This window comes from Engraulis encrasicolus, chromosome 19, assembly GCF_034702125.1.
Source record: "Engraulis encrasicolus isolate BLACKSEA-1 chromosome 19, IST_EnEncr_1.0, whole genome shotgun sequence".
Taxonomy (NCBI): domain Eukaryota; kingdom Metazoa; phylum Chordata; class Actinopteri; order Clupeiformes; family Engraulidae; genus Engraulis; species Engraulis encrasicolus.
Window position 1 is genome coordinate 37,339,514 of NC_085875.1, and position 16,944 is coordinate 37,356,457.

General features: G+C 41.7%; 2 protein-coding genes and 1 long non-coding RNA gene across 5 annotated transcripts; 2 read left to right on the forward strand and 1 right to left on the reverse strand.

Moving 5' to 3' along the window:
• Positions 1-4: 4 nt before the first annotated feature.
• Positions 5-1,227, forward strand: LOC134470166 (uncharacterized). Its single transcript, XR_010039167.1, has 3 exons — positions 5-141; positions 894-1,026; positions 1,141-1,227. It is a non-coding gene; the product is annotated as an uncharacterized LOC134470166 (long non-coding RNA).
• A 4,103-nt stretch (positions 1,228-5,330) lies between these two features.
• On the reverse strand, positions 5,331-10,269 carry ccdc28a (coiled-coil domain containing 28A). Of its 2 annotated transcripts, none has more exons than XM_063184312.1 (6): positions 10,165-10,269; positions 9,232-9,413; positions 8,857-9,023; positions 7,113-7,267; positions 6,567-6,589; positions 5,331-6,332 (listed from the first exon to the last, which is right to left on the reverse strand). In XM_063184312.1, the coding sequence occupies exons 2-6, from the start codon at positions 9,384-9,386 to the stop codon at positions 6,278-6,280; spliced, it is 555 nt and encodes a 184-aa protein (XP_063040382.1). In that variant the 5' UTR covers positions 9,387-9,413; positions 10,165-10,269; the 3' UTR covers positions 5,331-6,277. The 2 variants fall into 2 exon arrangements, with proteins under 2 accessions (XP_063040382.1, XP_063040381.1); XM_063184311.1 differs by lacking the exon at positions 10,165-10,269 and adding an exon at positions 9,874-9,962.
• Position 10,270: 1 nt separating this feature from the next.
• Positions 10,271-16,674, forward strand: LOC134435387 (uncharacterized). Of its 2 annotated transcripts, none has more exons than XM_063184310.1 (6): positions 10,271-10,380; positions 10,481-10,548; positions 10,659-10,752; positions 10,884-10,970; positions 15,950-16,471; positions 16,556-16,674. In XM_063184310.1, exons 3-6 carry the CDS (start codon positions 10,699-10,701, stop codon positions 16,592-16,594), a joined length of 702 nt encoding a protein of 233 aa, XP_063040380.1. In that variant the 5' UTR covers positions 10,271-10,380; positions 10,481-10,548; positions 10,659-10,698; the 3' UTR covers positions 16,595-16,674. The 2 variants fall into 2 exon arrangements, with proteins under 2 accessions (XP_063040380.1, XP_063040379.1); XM_063184309.1 differs by having other exon boundaries at positions 10,280-10,380; positions 10,659-10,733.
• Positions 16,675-16,944: the final 270 nt, after the last annotated feature.

Consider the following 16,944-nt stretch of genomic DNA (forward strand, 5'->3'; position numbering starts at 1 on the left):
TTGTCCTGAAGCCGTTGACGGCCGCGGACGAGCATGGCTGCTCTACATCCGGGGTTTCGCCGTCACTTCATTTTGCTCAAAGGGTCCTGTGCAGCAACGGGGACGCCATTGAGTGTCGTTGGCGTGTCGACCACTTCCCAGGTAAGTTGATAAAATAGGGAGATTAATCAAAGTTGTCTGTCTTTGTCAGCGTAAGCTATCACAAGTACAGTCTCTGAGGATGTAATTTTGCCAGTTTGGGTAATATAAAATCACAATGGTAATGTGAAAAACCGTTAATCGTGTGGTAATAGCTAGCGTTTTCAACACGGCGCTTCTGGTTCAACTTTGGATTTGCCGTGTTCGCAAAACATCGATGCTACCTTTCAATCTATATTTTAAACGATGACATGTCACATATTTTATAAGATACCGTCCTGTTGTCTTCTGTCAATATCCATACAGTCGTTGTGTTTGATTTCAGAGCTATTTGCTTATCGGTCATTTATAAATAGCTAATGTTTCTAAGCTAGCTGGAAGCTAATGTCAACAAGTTAGTTGATGCACGGAGATCTTTATGCTATCTAACTAGATCCAATAATGGACTACGAGGCATTCAAATGCTGATGTTCATGGCTTCAGGTATTACTTAAGTAGAATTTGGGATTTTTTGTGCCATTGAGTGTCTACTGTGTCGTGTGTCGAGTCGACACAGGCTATCACAAGTACAGTCTCCGAGGATGTCATTTGTTGTTTTTGGGTAGTATACAATGGTGATGTTACCTGCTCATTTTCTTGTTAAGCTGACATTAAGCTTACATTACTCGTGTATCTTTACGATAGCTAGATTCACAATGAACTGCGAGGCATTGAAATGGTGATGTTCATGTTGTCATTTTTCTGTTCGGATCTAGGTTCTAGCAGATTGTTGGTGGAGACCGCTACAGCAGGCTCGTGCAGACTGGTGGTGTTGGTGGGGACCGCTACAGCCATCGGAAGGGATTTGGCAGGAGGTGGAGCCTTCTTTGCTTGACTTTTACTGCCAAGGTAGCTTTTTCCCTTCCCATGGTTCTTCCCTTTCATTATTGATGGCTTTACCTGCAATCCTGAGCCTCAACCTGGTGTATTTGGTGATCACTCCTCCTCTTGACATCATGGCAGGATGGAAGGTTTGATTTCATAGTCATGGCCTCTTCCACTAGTTCACTGACTGAGCACTCCATTAGGGCTTCTGATGTCCTGGCCCGGAACAGCTGCTTCAACGGTGCTGCAGTAAAGAGAATACATCCGCAGATGGCTGGTGAAGTGCGCCCTCTCTGTACTCCTTCATCTGCAGCAGTGTGGCGTTGTCCGGTTTACAGCGTCGTCACTGTTCCTTAAGGCAGGCTTACAGGCCGAACACAAAGAGCCGCCTAGTACACCCTTGATGACGTATCCGGCCAGATGGTATAGCACACAGGACTCCGCTTTTGTGAGTGCATTTGGTGGATGGGTGGCTGGTGGTGGTGGTGTGTCTACCAAGTGCTAGAATCATAGCTGTCATCTGTTGTAATTATTCACTTGGTCATAATGATACCACAGATTCATTGAAAATCACTTCTTTCAATCAGCAGTGACTGGCTGTGAAATATTTAACCGTCCAGATCCAGTTCAACATTTGACTAATATCACTGTTTTTGTCTTTGTATTTCCCATTGAGTTGTGTTACAGGTGGAAATGATTCTGCTCCTACTGCATGAGACTGCTGCTGTTGATGGGGAAGTGCTTTTGCAGAAATGGCTTAGTTGCAGGTGTGGCTTTCTTGAGTTGCACTGATAAGGTAACCTAACTAACCTTTTGAGGACCCTTACAGTAAGTAATATTATATCTGTGTCTAACATTTTGTATTTCCGGTGATTGAGGTCTTTAGCTGCAAAATGTATAGGACTTTGGTCAGACTAGTAGGGCCGGATATATGTGCACAGCAACATAGTTGTCTTTTTTTGTTTCTATACGCCATCCCAATGGAATTCAAATGAAACTACGGTAACAAGAGAATAAAAGTGCCTTTCAAAACATTCAAGGATCAGAGAGAAGTAATAATAAAACGAAGACACATTAACACATTTTTAACAAAAATATAAAACGGTAGTTAAAAAGTCCTAAGGAATAGGCTAACTGAAACAAATGAGTTTTTAGTCTGCATTTGAACTTGGGTAATAAGTCCAGGGGGGTCAGTGCATTCCAGAGCTGAGGAGCAGAGCAACTGAAAAGCTCTATTCCCCATGGTACTGAGATGGGCGAGGGACAGAGAGGAGGATGGTCGAGGACAAACCGAGGTAGCGAGAGGGAATGGCAAGGCAAGATTGTTGCAAGATTGTGAATGGCCTGGGAAGGTGTGCAGGACAGGAGTATTTTAAGAAGCACAGGGTATTGAGCACTCAGAGACATAGCCAAGGTAAGAATGGAAGACGCCGAACAACCATTCAACAAGTTAATTGACGTCAAGACTGGGTCATGAAATACCAGAGGACAGTTTTCAAAGGTATGGACTAGTGAAAGTGACTGTTGACAGACAGGGTGTCAAGACAATGGTATTTGTGTCGTATTCGTGGGTAAGCGGTTGGGTGTCAGACTTGTAGCCCAAAGGATGCTGGTTCGACTCCGACCCGCCAGGTTGGTGCGGGAGTAATTAACCAGTGCTCTCCCCATACCTCCTCCCTGACTGAGGTACCCTGATCATGGTACCGTCCCGCCACACTGCGCCATTGGGGACTGCCCCCTTGCATGGATGAGGCAGAAATGCAATTTTCTAGTGTGCAGTGTTCACTTGAATTTTGTGGAGTACTGTGTCACAGTGAATTTAAATGTATTACTTTAATAAATGTTAATGACAAGTAGGAATGGGCAGCATAGTGGCAATGCCTAGTCTTGCCACCCTTGTAAGATCAGATAACTAACTTTTAGTGTCTGTTTTCACCCTTGTAAGATCAGATAACTAACTTTTAGTGTCTGTTTTCACAGAAATTTGTCTAGCGTGACACTTCTCACAATCCACATGTAAACAGGCATTTAAAACAATATGGCCATTGGTCTTGTCCTCTAGGTCCTCTAGGCCCAAGCTGTTAGGGCAGCACAGTACAATAAATTAAGTTGCCAAAAAAAAAACTTAAAATATTCCTCTGTGGTATTAAAAAAAATATGCTTTCCATGTAGATGTGTGCATTCTACTGTTCTCCACTTCTGTGAAGCAATACTATAGGATGAGGGTGAAAATGGTGTTTATATATTTTTTTTTCAGCAGCAAGACATTCTAAAATTTCTTCCAGAAGGGAGGAACGCTAATTATTGGTTTAGCAAAGGGTCCAGAGCAATCTTGTCCGCCATTCTTGCTGTGTGATCCATTTAACTTTCCAATAAATGTCCCTCCAGGGTGTGGCCTACCATTTTGGCACTGTACCTTTAAACAAAGTCTTGGGTAGGCTGTGGCATTCCAACAAATATAAATTGGTTCTAATTGGCCCAAAATGTGCTTAGGAAATATCCCTATGCCATTATATCTCCTGCATGAAACGTTGATGTAAGACAGAGTCCATCTTTCTCATGTTGTTATCGACAAAATTCTGTCAATTCCACCTGAGAGTGTAGATGTAGATATCAAGACTCATCAGACTAGGCAACATTTTTCCGATCTTTTAGTGTCGTTTATGGTGAGCCAGTCGAAATTGTTGCCTCATTTTCCTGTTCTTGGCTGACAGGCTGGCACCAAATGTGATTTTTTCTGCTGCTGTAACCCATTTGCCTCAAGATGTGCTGTGTAATCAGGGATTCTCTTATGCAAACCTTTGTTGTACTGAGTGGTTATTTGACTTAATGTTGCCTTTGTATCAGCTCCAACCAGTCTGGGCTATTCTCCTCTGCCATCAACAAGACATTTTTGCCCACAGAATCGCTGCTCACTGTATTCCCCCCCCTTACCATTGTTTGTTAACCCCAGAGATGGTTATGTGTGAATATCCCAGCAGATCAGTCTTTTCTGAAATATTCAAATCAATCCCTTTCAGCACCAACAGCCATGCCATGTATATAAATAAATCTCTCTCTTTTTTCTTCTCCTGTCTGCTCCTCTCTGGTCATAGGTTGATGCTTTTCAATGCATTGGATAGTTGCAGCATGTTCCAGTGAATTCCAATTCTTCATGCATTATTGATTTCACACACACACACACACACACACACACCACAAATGCACACACACACACACACACACACACACACACACACACACGTCTTGTCATGTACACAGACATGCCGTTTTATTCATAGTTATTTTGTTTGGGCTGTTTATGTTTCTATTTGGAGTATTTTTTTTATTTCAAATAAAAGATTGAACCATTCAAGCACAGGTTGTACAGCTGTGGGTTATTTACTTCATGTTCATTGCATCATGTTCATGTTCATTTGCATCCTGCATTGAGTGGTTTGACAGGTCTGATGACCAGCATCATAAAGGCTGAAAATTAACAAATGCTATATTACTGTAGGCCTACAACTGGGACATGCTGGGTTTATGTATTTATCTTTTTATGTATTGGAAGTATTTTACCCATTAAAATATCCTACTGCAAATCTGCTGAATCCAAAACAAATAGACATTATCAAGGGCTACGGACAATTAGCATCTCAATGGTAAGTAATGGAGCTTCCTAGCTAAGATGACGTTTCCCTCCCAAAGTGTAACTGCAATGATATTACCGTATTACGGTACTGACACTTCAATGTTTTTATATGACAATGAAGGCCATAAAATGGCCTACAAAAAACAAAACGAACTCGTTCTTTTGGGGGCGGCATAATCTGATATAATTACCGTTAAAGGACGCTCTCGCTCAATGAAATGTATTGACAGCTCCCGGTGCATAGGACCCTTCTGCGGTGGGCGTAGACTACGCAAACCACGTGACCACTCGTCGGCAAAGATCAAAGGATGCTCCAACTCTTTTCTCTACAGCTCTGCACCAGTGGTTTGGTTTCCTTAGAAACTAGACAACAAAGTGCAGAAAACAAGTGCGCCTCCATGGTGGGACGACTTGTGGAGTGGCAGTGCATCCTTTGACTTTTTTTTTTTTTTTTTTTTTTACTGTAGATCAGGCCAGAGTCATGAATAGAAAATCATGTGTTATCAATGGCTCTGGATCAGGCTATTAATCCATCATGAGTTCTGAGAGAGGAATGCGAGACTTTCCATTCTAGAACTCTCTCTGACGTCTTGTCACTACATGTACAATGTCTCATCAAATCAGTGTAAATGTCATATTGGACAAAGTGGGTGAATGTACAGTCGAGCATTGCAAAGTTAAGTTATAACAACCATCACTTTCTGATTTACACTTTTATTGTCATTCATGAATACTTGATCTGAGCATAAAATTCTGAAAATCAGAGGGAAAACAAATAGGCATTCCGATGTGTTCAAACATTAAACAAAATGTCAAACAATAATCTGAAGAAGGCCATTAGAAACTTAATGAAATATTACAATCAACTCATTCATAGGCATTCATTAATATACAATTTATAATAAAAACTAACAGTAAGGCAAATATTAAAGTGTGTTGACACCCTTAAATCAGTGCATTAATTTAAAAATGATCATACCTTTTATCCATAGGCTAGATATTTTCTCAAAACGTAAACTGAGAAAAAAGAAGGCTTTCAGCTTGTCCTTGTGGCTGAGCTTTCAAAGATTATGTAACTCCACTATTAGCCAGAAGACTAAACATACTGTAGTCTCTGATGCCTCGTGTAACGACAAGCTAAAACTCCTTGTTCTTAAGTGGTACATTTGCTCTAAGTGTGTACTGTATGTGACTTAAAACATGAGTAGGCTACTCACCAGTATATTAGTACTGTATGAGGTGAATACTGGAGTGAAAAACAGCTAGTACGTTAGCATCAATACAGTATTTGACTAATTGAGAAAGTGCCTGGCGTGCCAAAAGCTAGATCTGCTGGACATACTGTACGTCACCAGAGTCGACCGCATTCAAGCTGCAAGTAGTCTGATTAATACCCATAGGTAAGAACGACATCACCACAGATCCTTTGGATTCAACATTCAAACAGACATAGACGAGCGCTTGTCTTGATGTACTATTTAACATGGTGCAGGGTTAAAACCAAGCAAGCTTGATGCTCATATAATGATATTGCTGCATTGCATGGTGTACTTTTTTTGTTGATGCTTTGTGTTGAAGGACATATCTACAATACATGGAAGTTTCCTTGATATAGGCACAGCACAGTCCTGGAGTATAATCCTACATGCTGGATGTTCTGGGCACGTCTTGACTGTCAGCAAGATTGAGCTTTTGTCTGGAAAGAAGTTTGTGGTTAAGGATTTCACAGAAACTCACAGTATGGACTAGCGGCACTTCTCAATTGTAGCCTCTGGAGTGCCACAACTTATTATGGTGAAACTGAATACTGCAGTATTTTTCCCATTGAAAACACACCATGTGCTAAAGGTACAACAAATACAGTGAATGTTCTTGTACTGTGTAAGGTACCATTATTTCTTATGGCACAGCAAGTCCACAAAAAGGATACATCGATGAACTGAGCTCCTCGAGCTGAAAAATAGAAATTTAAAAGTAAATTTAAAAAGGATGAAAGGAGCAAATCAGTGAAATACTTATCAATTATAGATCACTTAACCTTTGTTTGCAGTGGCGTTGGATAACTTCCACTTTGAAGCAGAGCAGATACATCTGCTGCATGACTGCTACCAGTTTCGACACCAGTGGTGTCAAATGTATACTGTATTTCTATGCTGCCAGATGCAGCTCATGAAGTGCTGTTTGAGAGTATGTGAAGCCCTGGAGCCGTTCAGATGTTTCTGTTGTTTACCATGATTTTCCTATTGTATCATACCAGTATTGTTATACATGAAATGTCAGACATACGTTTCTTCAATTGCTTACAAAAACATTGACTGTCTGGAGGGTTCACAAACTTTCGAGCAGCACTGTATCTGCTTCAAATTCATTGAGATGTTCGATTTGTTGAATAGAAAGGGTCTGATGTGGAAAACGGCCCATTAAACAATGCTAATGCAACGGAAATGTGTCACTGCACATACAGTAGGCTGCTCACATTCAACAGTAACTTATCCATGTTTGTATCGCAAGCTTGCTTCCTCTGGTCCTCGGGCATCTCGTCCACCTCTCCGTAGAGGTCAAAGTGCAGTCTGGCCAGCTTCTCCTGCATCTCTCGCACGTGCTCCATCTGATCAATGGAGCACTCGTTACCTGAACCGACGGGGTAAAAAGACTGTGTCAGAACAGGGTGTCACTGTCACCATCAAGAGCGATCCATGGCTGCATTCCAATGTGCTCACTCCCGTCCTCCACTTGTGCTTGTGGCCTCACCCCGCCTCCTGGCCCCTCCTCCGTGGAGAAAACAATAAGTTTCCCAGCTGTCAGCCTAGCCACAACAACTTTTGGGGGACTGTATTTCATTCACCATCCCAATTGCAAATGAGAAAATGACATTAGAATTGTGATTTTGCAAGATATTGAATTTATTTTTTGTCGCCAGTGACATCATCACAAGTAGAGGTCACAAGCAGGCAAGTGAGCAAGGGAGGATGGAAGTAGGCAGATTGGAATGCACCCCATGAGTAACACAATGCCTCTGGGGTAAGTCTATCCCACAAGACAATGGTGTCCTCCTGGTGGACGTATACACTGTGTGCATTCCAATATGCAACCTCGCGTCCTCCACTTGTACTTGTGTCCTCACATTTTGCTGATGCCCCGCCTCCATGGAGAAAACGCTTTCCCCACTGTCAGCCTAGCCACAACAGTTTTTAGGGGACTATTCTTCATTCACCATCCAGTTTGCAAATCATGCGAAAATGACTTTACAATTGAGCTTTTGCGAGATATTGAAATGTAATGCTGTTGTCAGTGATGTCATCACAACGTATTACTTCCTGGTACGGGGCCACAAGCACAAGTGGAGGACGCAAGACTGCATATTGGAATGCACCCACTGCCTGAACAAAAACAAAGAGTCACAACTCATGGACTTAACTACAATCTGCAATGATCTGATGTAGTTCTGCAGTTAGTCGAGTTCAGCGACAGCATGTGGTTAAAGACTGAGGTCAGCTGACTATCTGAATGATCAGAATGTTCCATCAATGATTTTTTCCCTGTTGGTACACCACAGGTATATTCCAAGATGACAAAGTCAGGATTCAACAGGCTCTGATTGTGAAAGAGTAGTTCAGCCAATATGATATGGCATTTTCACAAATGAATTGGACCAGTCTAGAATCTAGACCTTAACCCCTATGAGAATCTATGAGATGTTTAAGGAAGAAGAAATCCGCACTCACAAACTGCGTCTCATTATTTATTTATATTACCACCATGTCCAAAAAGCAAACGCGTTTCGGCTAACAAGCCTTCATCAGTGCGTGGTGCGTAATCTATGAGATGTGCCATGCGGTGGTCAGACTATACCATCATCAATGCAAGACGTTGGTGATAAATTAATGCAACACTGGATGGGAATAAATCTTGTGATGTAAGCAAATGCGTGCCATAATCGAATCTAAAGGCAGTCCCATGAAAGATCAGTGTTTGACTATTTTGCTGGCAATTTCTTTATATACAGGCAGTGTATAAACAAGACGACAACCAGACTATAAGCTATTGACATTGTAAAGTGGGGTAAGTTCTATGTAGCATAAACCTTTGTGTCAGTTCTCGAAATGTGTACGTCAACTTTTCATGCATGTTGGAATCCAACTCCTTTACTTAGCAACGTGTAGGGACTGAGGAAACCAACAGAAGTGATCTGTTTACAATAGACACCTATTGGGACTTACCAAAAGCTTGGAGTTTACCAGAATGAAAATCATTGAGCAAACTCAGAAGGCCCTTTTCCATCTCCTGAACATCGGAGACATCTGTGAGGAAGGAGTGCTGGATAGGGGCACTCGCCTGACCACCTTTCCCTGATTGGGTCTGTGGTCTTGGCTTGTCTCTTATTGCCCTACATCAATGCAAAGAAAAAAAGTATTGAGAACCGTCAAAGCACTGATTGCCAATCATTTAGTAGCAGCTTTTGTGAAAAGTTATAACAATATTGCAGTATTGCAGTAATAAAGTTGTGTAGGATTTTAACAAACTTGGTCAAACCAAGTTAAACTACACAGCTCATCGATACAGTATGACAACAGTACTGTATGGTTAATACATACCTTTTGTACTTGGTCTTCTGGCTAGAGTGTGTTCCCACGCCACTGAAACCAAGATTTTTACCGGATGAATTCTTCTTCGCCGCTACTGTAGGAGCAGGCTGCTGGGAACTAGTGGATAGCCTGGGGCTCTTTCGTTTGATTTTCCTTTCCTCCATTGTCCACGACTGCTATCCGAGTTCAACCTATGAAAATATCCACACATGATGCCTTTGATTATGACAAGAACCAATACACGCCCCACTCGCGTCCCATCATGTCCTAATGCTCTATGCAGCCTGGTAAAAACTATTTTCGTGACCAGCCAGTGCTGATAGTTGGCTGCTGGTTGTTTTTGACTATGTCGCCACATACATTGTTGATCAATCATACACACATCGACAACCGGAATGTTTCCGTATATTTCCACAAGATGACATGACCCTCACAAACAGACACGAGAAAAAGACATAAATGAATGATAGAATCAAGCGTCAACAGGTCTATCTCAGGCTAAAAACAAGTTGCTACACGCTAATCCTGTTTGAAAGTTGTTTGTCAAACAAACCACTTAACCGTTCCGACTCGTTAATACAACGTCAGTTCACTTTACTTTGTGTATGGCGTATCCTGTACCGTTTGTCTAAGAAGGGAAAGGTGACTTACAATTTAAATGTAACTTGAAAATAACTATATAGTTATTACAGCAGCCGCATTCTTGCGACGGAGTCTCAGCTTTGGTGTTGATATATCACTTCCTGCTTGTACGTGTTGTCATCATGAAGTACGTAGCGTGCTGCAGGTGCGTCATTCTATATGGCAGCCCCTTCAGTAAAGTCAAGCAGAGATTGTTGCTACTAATAGAAACCATCTCTGAGTCAAGCTGATACTCTTGCAAAATATCTTATTTGCTAAGCATGTTAGTCCATCTAAAGAAGAATAGAAGAAGACATTCACCAGAGCTGTATATTAGACTGCAACTGAAGATCTTGGCAACACGTGCGACTGTTCTCATGATGTGGAAACAAAAAGGCCTTGCAGGTGCATGCAGGTGTTTGCAACTAGTCTTAATTAAACCACGTGATCATTAAACAGAGAAACTCAGTGGATTGGAAGGGAACAGGGAAAATATCATGTCAGCATGGAGACGCCGTTCAAAATATATTTCCAAAGGTAAACATTTGCACAAACAAAAATGCAATCATGTTGGTTATCAATGTTCTTTTCTCTTGTTATGAGATTCATAGACATGTTCACACTTCACACCTCTCAGCACACCGAGAGGATAAACCAGTCCACAGATGCCCTGACAGAGTGGATATACTAACACTAAGATATAAGGTGGGAATGATGCCCTGATGGGTAACTTTTTAAATGATGATGATTATCATTCAAGTATATTATACAGTCAACAAACCTGTATTACAAAACCTGTATCTTAACTGTGTTAGGAGATGTGTAAAATGGACTCCAGCTCAGATTCTGAGACGGATGCAAGTCCTAGGTGGTCAGACACCAGCAGCAAGGTCAGATTATGGGCACAATGTGAGCAACACCCCATCCCTTATTGATTCTGTACAATTAATGATTTGCTGTTTTCAAACTGTCCACCATTAAGTGCCAAATGGCCAAGCACAACATGAATGTCACTTTTCCACTGCATTCCTGTGGTCTAGGGCAATGCCAGTGGCACAACAGAAAGATCGTCTGCTGCTCAGAAACCATCCACTGTGCTCCACAAACATACTGGATGGCATAATGTGGTGAGTCATGTGAACTAGAGCTACACATCTGAATGTGGATACCTCTAGTACAGGGGTGGGGGACCTTTTTTCATTCGAAGGGCCACGTCAAATTACTCCCAAGGGCTGTAAAAGTCCTCCAATAGTCCACGGGCCAGGTGAGATGTCGGTACCACTCAGAGGGGCAAAGGTTGCTTATATTTTTTGAAAAGATACATGTCTGAAGTTAACATTTTTGTATGATAACCCTTCTGGAAGTACAGCCAAGTTAGGGTTATCAGCCGTTAAAGTAACACCCCCCCCCATCAAAAATAAAGGTTTTTAAGATGGGTGCCTGTCTTTCTACTGGCCCTTGTTTAAGACATATAGGGATGGTTAATTTTGTTATGTGTGGTATCGTTGCGAAGGGGAGACTCTGAGCTTTCATCCGACACCTCTTGAGAACATTTTGGTTAAGTATAGCCCTCCCTGCAGCTCTTCAAACATTTACTCAGACACATTTTTTTTCAATTTTCGCCGATATCATCTCTTGTCTTTTCATACTGTGGCATCAGGGAGCATCAGAGAAACCTATTGAAAACTCTAAAATACTGTCTTGAGTATCAGGAATCTGAAAATATATCCTTTCACTACGTTATCCCATTTTTAGGGGGTGATTTTCAGTCTTGTATCAGGCATGCCACTTTTTTGTTGCTGTTTTTTTTGTGTGCTAATGTCTCGTATAGTCAGGCCTTTTTGAGACATTCTGCAGTTGGTTATCATAGCTTGTTATATATCATCAAGGAAGCCGACAGGGGGGGGACAAAGGGATGTCTTGTCCCGGGCCCAGGGACAGAGGGGGCCCAGAATTTGATCCTTATTACATTGTATGTATTGAATTTGGGGCCCTTTCCGATGTCTTTGTCCCAGGCCCAGCCAAGGCTGTCAGCGACCCTGTATATCATATGAAAGCTTGGATTGTATAGTATACAGATATGACCATGTATTTGGTGTACCTATTTGCATAGCAACGGTTGCCAATTTGTTGTTATGACTGAAACTTAATTATATGTCCAAAATACCTCAAGACGTTTCAACCTTGAAGATGAATTTGAGTGGTAACCGTAATATATCTGACTCCCACTCCACTTTTCTTTTTTACACTGCATTGTACATGACCCCACACTACTCTATCAGTTCCATGTAGTGGTAAACTGGCAACGCTTCTAGGGCCATTCTGCAATTGGTTATCATAGCTCATTATACACCATATTAAAGCTTGGAGTTTGCAGTGTATGGGATATTATGATATATTTTGCTGTACCTATTTGCTTGGCAACGCAGGTAAAGCATTTTCCTTACCAACCAGCATCAATGATACAGTTTCTCAGCGATTCCATTGTGTTATGATACGTGAATCCTGACTACTTCTCCTAATATCACTGTTGTGATGCAAATACACCAAGAGGTTATATACAACATCTGCAACATATGTGATAATGGCCCATTTGATGTTAGTCTACCAACCGAAATCATAGCAAATGTGTGAGAAATACAATAGGCCTTTAAACATACCGTGTCAACTTTTGTAGACATATTGTGTCATGTTAAATATGACTTAAAAATGTTTGGTTACTACATGTCAGACATACATGTATCTTAATTTTACATGTGCTTAGCAGAAGAGATGGGAAAAGAGTTGAAGTTGTACTCAAGTGAGCGTAGGCCTATCTTTCTTAAATCTTACTCGAGGGGTAAGTAAAAGTCATGTACTCATCCAAAATCTGCTCAAGTATAGGTAAAGTAGTTCAAAAAAAGTACTAAACTCAAAATGTAATTTGATGAAAAATAGTTCTTTGTTACTTTCAATTAGATGTCCTCTAGTGGCCTAGGCCTCTTTTTTTGGTCTTTTATGGCTCATTTTGTGACAGGAAAGGATTGGCGAGAGAGAGAGGCGGCAGTCTGGTGCCCTATCTAGCGGTCCATGCCTAGTCCTTTTGAGATGCTCTTCATTTAGTGGTTTTGTTTAGTCAATAATGACATCTGGTGTTCCAGACAGGCCCTCTTGCAGGAAATCCAGCAGGTCTATCATCTACAAACCTAAAGGCCAACTTCAGTCTTGAGTAGTGATTTGAACAGGCAGCAGGGCTTTGTTGCATCTGGTATTGGAGACCTAGACTGTATCAGAGGTGTCATGATTTATAGCAAAATGTAAAAACTGTCTGTGATATAACAGTTGAAGATCATGAAGAAGTTGAACATATTGCAAAGGAAGATTAGGGGACAATACCATCAGAAAAGTACAAAAAGCTCATTGATGAATGAAAAACATGTTTGGAAGCTGTCATTGTCATTGTGCACCCAAATACTACTGGTGAGGACTGTATACTGACCATTCAGAAGACAAAAATAGAATTTCAGCAGGGGATGTTTTCTTGGCACACGTTGGGCCCCTTTGTACCAATCAAGCATCATTACAATGCCCCAGTCTACTTGAACGTTGTTGCAGGCAGTTAAATGGCTTCTTATTGAAAAAGGGGTAGGCTACAGCCCAGTACCCAGCCCAGTACCAGCCCAGCAAGGTGTACCTAAGTAGCAGGTAAGTGCACATCTTCTTTGTGTACGCATTTTTTCTTTCTAAAGTGGTATGTAGTATACAGTATACAGTTTTATGCATAAGTCAGTATACAGGTGGGATTTCAACCTGCAACCCTCTGATCTGATGTCCATCTCCTGAACCACTACGCCACAACTGCCCCATGTGCTGTTATAGTATGTGTAACATGGCTGTTATGTAACTGTATGAATGCCACAGTTGGTCCTACTCTCTACATTTACATGCAGTGCATGTGCAGGGAGTACTATTCAGTGTGATATGAGGTTCTGTGCTATTGTGACATTAGCACATGTAGAGTAGCAGGGCAATAACAAACCCATTACATCTACTGTGACTACCAGGTTCATAGAGGTCAATGCTCAGCATGGTCTCCTATTGTAATGCACTGTACTCTACTGAACTATACTCTACTGTACCATACAGTTCTCTACTCTACTTCACTCCACTCCATTGTTCATTACTGCTGCTTGGGTCTAGGGATGGGTATCAGTGTATGCCTGGAAAGTGAGCTGCAGTTGCTCAGTTGGTACACCAACACATGTGAATACAGTACATGTATGCATGTTGCTTCACCTGTGGCATGGTGTAGTAGTTGTTGCAGCAGTATGAAGTTCAGAACTTGTGCTGTCTTTGCAAAGCTCTGATGACATTGTACCCCACTCTTCCTTTGCAAACCTCTTCATGATCTTCACCTCAAATCAAGTGTTCTTGCAGAGGGTTTTTAAATGTTGCTGTAAATCATGATACATTGTGGTACGACCAAGGCCTCCAGGAGGAGAGAAGTGCCCGCAAATTCTCCAAATTAAATAAACAAGTTTTTAATGTGGACAACTCGAGAGTGTGCAGCACTTATCTCCTCCTGCAAGTGTGCAACTGCACTCAGGACCCGCCAGGTTAGTGGGGGGATTAATTAACCAGTGCTCTCCACCATCCTCTTCCATGACTGAGGCACCCCAATTATGGTACCGTCCCGCTGCACTGCTGCCTTTCGGATGCCCTTTGGGGGCTGCCCCCCTGCACGGCTGAGGCATAAATGCAATTTTGGTGTGTGTCGTGTGCACAGTGTGTAGTGTGTTGTGGCGGGCTGTGTCACAATGTGAATGGATGTAGGAGTTAACTAGTTGAACTTTCACTTCACTTTCTACTACTAAAGACTACTAAAAAGGGACAAGTTAAGGGATGAGTTTATGTTGTGTTTATATACAATTGCTATGATTTCAGTTGCAAGACTAATATCATAGGGGACATTATCACATATATTTCTGGTATACAACCTCTGGGCGCATAACAACATTGATTTTAGGACAAGTAGTCAGGATTCAGACACCATATGACACAATGGAATCACTGAGAAACTATATCATTGATACTGGTTATGGAAAATGATTTGCCTAGTTAACAACAGGTACACCAAATATATGATAATATATGAATATGCTACCCACTCCAAGCTTTCATATGGTATACAACAAGCTATGACAATCAACTGCAAAATGCACCTAGAGGTATTGCTTCCTGAACTTTATGATAAAATGGCAAAACTGTTTTGAAAAAAAATACCATGCCTCATAGAAGACTGAAAATCACCCCCTAAACATGGGATAACATAGTGAAAGGATACATTTTCAGATTCCTGATACTCAAGACAATATTTTAGAGTTTAAAATAGGTCTTTCTGATGCTCCCTGATGCCACAGTATGAAAAGACAAGAGATGGTATCGGCGAAAATGGAAAAAAATGTGTCTGAGTAAATGTTTGAAGAGCTGCAGGGAGGGCTATACTTAACCAAAATGTTCTCAAGAGGTGTTGGATGAAAGCTCAGAGTCTCCCCTTCGCAACGATACCACACATAACAAAATTAACCATCCCTATATGTCTTAAACAAGGGCCAGTAGAAAGACAGGCACCCATCTTAAAAACCTTTATTTTTGATGGGGGGGTGTTACTTTAACGGCTGATAACCCTAACTTGGCTGTACTTCCAGAAGGGTTATCATACAAAAATGTTAACTTCAGACATGTATCTTTTCAAAAAATATAAGCAACCTTTGCCCCTCTGAGTGGTACCGACATCTCACCTGGCCCGTGGACTACAAGGGCCATATTGGCCAGCTTTAAAGCAGCTTTAAAACACCTTCTCTAAGTCCCCTGAAATATAACTTAATTGTATTGCAATTATAATTTCTAAGATTCCTTTAAAAAACGCGTCATATTTCAAGTGAAGCTACCTAACACTAAAATTAATTAACGGATACTGTATACAGTACAGGTTCCCCACCCCTGTTCTAGAGAGAGAGTTACTGTATGGAGAGTAACTAAGACATAATGTTCATGCATGAGTGAAATTGGAATATTCCAGTTGCTTCTGAGATGATCAAAAATGAATTTTAATTCCTCTGACCAGGGCATAGATCCATACGACGGAAGCTCTGAAGATTCTTGCACATCTGTGAATGACTCCAAGCGGCCAAAGAAGGGCACCAACAGCTATAGGTTCTGGGGGAAAAGTCGCAGAGGGACGGCCGCTCATGGGTCCTTTCCCAGACTGGTGAAGAGATGTGTTCCCCTTGACAGTGGGGTAGGCGGAGGGTCTCTCTTTGGAGACATCCATATGTTGAGTGGGTCAGATGATGATTTGACCAGCCAGCAGGTCAACTGGCCTTGTGATGTTCAAGAGCCAAAGGTCCAGGTGTTGGAAGACAGTGGGATATCCACCAGATCACTGGCTGACTCACCTATGCCTGTACCTGTGTCTGTCCCTGTTTGTGGTGACTGCACGCCTTCAACAGAGGGTTCACCTATTAACAGTAGTCTAGAGTCAAGCCATGACATGCTCTTCAAAAGGAAGCTTTTCCTTGACACAGGGTATTGGCACAGGAAAAGACGTTGTGTGACTAAAACGGTGGAAGATGGCGTTATTCTTGAGGTAAGAATGAATATACCAAATAAGAACAAAATTAAATGCTTTTGTTAAGTTGTTCAACAAATGCCTACCATCTTCTCTCAACAGTTAGGAAAGGAACAGGAGACCACAGAAAATCATCTGTGAAAACACTATTTTTGAACTTGAGTTTCTTTGTAAATAAAGCAAAATACACAGCAAATAAAGAACATGGTGCTAAATATTGTCATCTTTTCAGAATACCAATTTAAGTTGTAAAAGGGAAAGTGAAAGACCGATTGGGAAACTCCAACTCCCATTGTCATTGTGACACAGCACACAAGTGTTCACTGCACACAACAAAATTGCATTTATGCCTCACCCGTGCAAGGGGGCAGCCCCTAATGGCACCCCAAGGGAGCAGTGCGGCGGGACGGTACCATGCTCAGGGTACCTCAGTCATGGAGGAGGATGGGGGAGAGCACTGGTTAATTACTCCCCCCACCAACCTGGCGGGT

Excerpts from the sequence above, each read along its gene's own strand:
- ccdc28a (XM_063184312.1), bottom strand. The coding sequence starts at position 9,386 with ATGGAGGAAAGGAAAATCAAACGAAAGAGCCCCAGGCTATCCACTAGT. Across the intron at positions 6,590-7,112 it reads TGGATAAGTTACTGTTGAAT|CTCGAGGAGCTCAGTTCATC; the intron begins GTGAGCAGCCTA and ends TCTATTTTTCAG. Across the intron at positions 6,333-6,566 it reads GAGGAGCTCAGTTCATCGAT|ACAAAAGCTCAATCTTGCTG; the intron begins GTATCCTTTTTG and ends ACTTCTTTCCAG.
- LOC134435387 (XM_063184309.1), top strand. The coding sequence starts at position 10,341 with ATGTCAGCATGGAGACGCCGTTCAAAATATATTTCCAAAG. Across the intron at positions 10,734-10,883 it reads GGTCAGACACCAGCAGCAAG|GGCAATGCCAGTGGCACAAC; the intron begins GTCAGATTATGG and ends CCTGTGGTCTAG. Across the intron at positions 16,472-16,555 it reads AAGATGGCGTTATTCTTGAG|TTAGGAAAGGAACAGGAGAC; the intron begins GTAAGAATGAAT and ends TTCTCTCAACAG.